The 4,134-nt window shown below is 32.1% G+C and overlaps 1 protein-coding gene across 2 annotated transcripts; it reads left to right on the forward strand.

The window, feature by feature from the left end:
• The first annotated feature begins 594 nt into the window (after positions 1–594).
• Positions 595–4,134, forward strand: LOC108347418 (UPF0481 protein At3g47200). Of its 2 annotated transcripts, none has more exons than XM_017586639.2 (3): positions 595–689; positions 2,108–3,026; positions 3,244–4,134. In XM_017586639.2, exons 2-3 carry the CDS (start codon positions 2,173–2,175, stop codon positions 3,893–3,895), a joined length of 1,506 nt encoding a protein of 501 aa, XP_017442128.1. In that variant the 5' UTR covers positions 595–689; positions 2,108–2,172; the 3' UTR covers positions 3,896–4,134. The 2 variants fall into 2 exon arrangements, with proteins under 2 accessions (XP_017442128.1, XP_017442129.1); XM_017586640.2 differs by having other exon boundaries at positions 599–689; positions 2,143–3,026.

The raw sequence follows: 4,134 nt of genomic DNA on the forward strand, positions 1-4,134 counted from the left end.
ATAATATGAATGGACCAAAAGCTTCCTATAATAATGAATAAAACTAAAACTTTATATATTAAATATGTTTCTTTAAAATATGACCAATTTGTTTCTTTCATACAAAGACGACGTGACGCATCTATAATAGATCAGCATCGACGTCACCTACATAAAAATTAGAAAAATATCATCATAAACTATTTCACCTATGATAAAGTTGGAAATGTTCATCATTTTCCTATTCAAAGTATTAAAGTATAATGTTGAAATTTTACATAAATTAGTAATTCTACTTTTGTTTAATATTTTTACTTTTAATTTTCCAAACATTATTGACTCTCTAGTTGGTAACAGCAAAGATCACTTTAATAATCTGAGATAAAATGAAGAAAAAGCTTTAGATTTTTTCTTTCAAAGAAAAACTTTATCTCCTTTTTCTTTCACTCTCTAAAAAAAATTATGAATATTATGTTTTCCATATACTTTAAAGTCCTCAATCATATTTAAATAATTGTTTGAACAAGCTACCAAACAAAAGCATGCATTGATTATTGAATAAAGTGGCATGAAGTCTTCATCAGTTTCCACTTTTGGCCAACATAAAAGCCCACACTCACACCCACAAAACATGAACATGGAGAAGGGTGGCTGCTACTGAAGAAGAACAGAAACCTCAAACTCTTCAAATAATTTCTCCATTCAAACAGGTTCTTAAATTTTCCAGTTTTCACTTTATCTTTTCAAGTTTTAATCACAGTTTCTGCTATGTTCTTTCCCTTTGGAGATTTATATGTTGCATGTTATGTATTTGCATGATCTTTGAGATGCATCAATTACTGGATATATTTGCTCTGGGATACATAATTTACAGATAATGATTCATTTAAATCTGATTAATCATTTTTTAAGTGGATTTTTCATGAAATGTTTCCTAGGATTTGGGAAACTGATGCTTGTTTTCCGAATGTTTTTCATGAAAGTTTATCAGACATATGTATACTTAAACAATTGAATGAAGTTTAATGCAATCTTTTATTTAGAAATGATATTTTGATACACAAACTTTTACATTTAGTTGACACTATCATTTTTTATTATTATTTTTCTAAAAAAAATATAAAAATTATTTTTTATAATTATTTTATTCTTATATTATATGTTAAATAAATATTAAAGTGTGTCATCTAAGTTTTAAAAAAAAAAAACAAACATAACTTTATTATTTTTATTTTTATCATGTAAAGCATTTCTACAACATATTTTTCTTTTTCTTTTCCTTTTTTTTATACTCATGTCCATTATTATTAAAAAATCTAACAATTTTTCTTTTTAGCAATAGCACTTTCTTTAATGTACAAAAGAAGAGTTGTTGATGATAAATATTATCCTCGGGATTTTAAATTGTGGTTATAGTCCAAACTTAAAATTATAATTATATGACTGCGTTAGAAATTCAAAGGGACTTAGAAGTCTCACGATTAAAGATAAATAAAATGAATAATATATAAAGAAAAATATTTTTAAAATTATTATTTTAAGATTTTAAATTAAAAATAACGTCCATGGTATCAATACTAACTTTTCTTAAAATTTCAAGGATTTTAATTTTGTTATTAATTTTTTTCTTTTATCTTTATTTGTTTCTTAGTGTCCGGTATTATTTGAATATTGGTAAATAAAGAATTATACCAAAACCTTTAGATTTTTATAATTATTGGGTGATAATATGTTTTACATCCTATTTTCTTTAAACATTTTTATTTCATACTCTTAAGAAAATATTATTTTATTCTAAAATTTTATTTTTATTAATTAAGACACTTCTCATTGTTTTACTTCCAATATATAACTACTTTTAATAATAAAATATTATTATTAACTAATAAAAATAAAATTTTAGAATACAATAATATTTTTTAAAATGATATTTTTTAGGAGTTGTCAAATGAAAATATAAGAAAAATAGAGTGCAAACATATCACCAGCCATATATTTTAGGATACAATACATGATTAAGGACTACATTAAAGGAAATAATTTATAAATTCATCTAAAAAATTTCAAATAATTCTGAAACTAATCCAGTAGTTTAATTTAATCCTTTAAAACAATGATTATAATGCAGACAAAAGAGGCTTAATTTTTTATTTTGATAAAAAGCAAGTTGAGCTGAAGCTTGTTTCTGCAACAATGGCACATGCTTACAAAACCTGTGGTTCTTCACTGTCTGAAACCGAATTTGAGATGGTGAAACACATCATCGACATGCCAGAGCTGGAGGAGCTAAGGTTGTCCGAGTGCAGCATCTACAAGGTTCCTTACAATCTCCGAAAGGTGAACGAGGATGCCTACACTCCCGAGTGGATCTCAATTGGCCCAATTCATCTCACCAAAAACCAACTCAAGCCAATGCAAGAACACAAGAAAAGCTACTTCCACTTCTTCTGGGAACGTGTCTCAAACGAACAAGCCATGAAGAGCTTCAAGCACTACCTCCAAGACAAGGAAGAAAACATCAGAGAATGTTATGCAGACAAATTCCCTGACATCACCAGAGAGAAGTTCGTCGACATGATGCTGCTCGATGCAGTGTTCATCATGGAACTCTTGCTGAGGAACTGTCACTGGAAATCTGAGAGAATCAAGCACGAGCACGATTACAAGCAGACCAAATCGTTTAGGGTGAAACACAGTGATGATCTCATCTTGACACAGTCATGGCTCAGCAAGAACATCACAAGGGACTTGATTTTGTTGGAGAATCAGATACCCTTTTTTGTGCTTCAGAGACTCTATGACACTGTTGTCCCTAGTGACAGCAAGAAGGATGAACACAATGCAGGGTTTGTTGATCTTGCCATCGAGTACTTTGCGTTCTATGACACCCAGATGTCTTCTTCTGATGAAACCAAACGTGTTCTTGACAAGAACCAGTCAAGGAAAAACTACTTCAGTGGCTCACTCCGAGGTTCCAAGAAACATTCTAAGTCAAAGAACAAAGATAGGTGCAACAAGAGCACTAAGCACTTCACTGATCTGATAAGGTATGATTCAACTGACATTATCATATTTTTTTCATATTTTACTATACCAACATACACTTCTTTTTTCTAATAAATTAGTAGGTGATCCTGAATGTTTCTGTCATTCTTTACACAGTGCATCATTGGGTTCTGCAACTTATTTTTTGATGTTTTTGTCTATATTTTCTCTTTCTGTGGGTGCTAACTAGCATGTGATGTGATGATGTTGTCCACCAAGGTACTTTTACCTTCCAACAGATTGGGGTCGCAGTAATGATTCTGCACTTCATGTGCTAAGAACGGCAACAAAGTTGCAAGAATCAGGAGTGAGCTTTGAGAAGCATCTGAACAGAAGGTTGCTAGACATAACCTTTGAGAAGAAGCCATTTCTGAGTTCCTTTCTCTGCTTTGGTTGCTTGCCATACTTGAACCACTTCAAGGCACGTTTTAGGATCCCCCAGTTGAAGGTGGATCACACAACAGAATGTGTGCTGAGGAACCTCATTGCCTTTGAGCAGTGCCACTATCCTGATAAGCCTTACATTTGCAACTACGTCAATCTCATCGACTCTCTCATACACACTCAGCTTGATGTGGAGTTGCTGGTTGAAAGGGAAGTGATCGTGCATGAGTTGGGGAGTGACAAGGAAGTGGCAACCCTTGTCAATAGTCTGAGCAAACATGTTGTGACAAACTCAACGTGTTACTTTGAGACTATCAATGAACTGAACAAGCATTACCAGAATGTTTGGAACCGCACCATGGCTGCTCTTTGGTTGGTGTACTTCAGAGACCCTTGGAGAGCAAGTTCCACTTTGGTAGGCATTGCTTTCATTGTTTTCGCTGCTTTCCAGTTCGTACGTGCTATTCATTCACTGTTTGGGCGATAAAACATATCAGATGTATGCAGCTTCTTAAATGTTGTCTGTGCTGTTTCACGGTTCATCGTATGAATGACATATACACATGTTGTTTCACATTCAACTCTGACATGAGGTGATGAAATAAACAGTGTTAAAATTGGGAATGTGCAATGCAACGAACAATGCAATGAGTCTTGAAGTATGTTACGAAGCTACATGTAAACTATATTGTGCTACTTTATTAAGAGAAAATGCTTTAGTAGTTA

Source organism: Vigna angularis, chromosome 9 (genome assembly GCF_016808095.1).
Source record: "Vigna angularis cultivar LongXiaoDou No.4 chromosome 9, ASM1680809v1, whole genome shotgun sequence".
In the NCBI taxonomy this organism is placed as follows: Eukaryota; Viridiplantae; Streptophyta; class Magnoliopsida; order Fabales; family Fabaceae; genus Vigna; species Vigna angularis.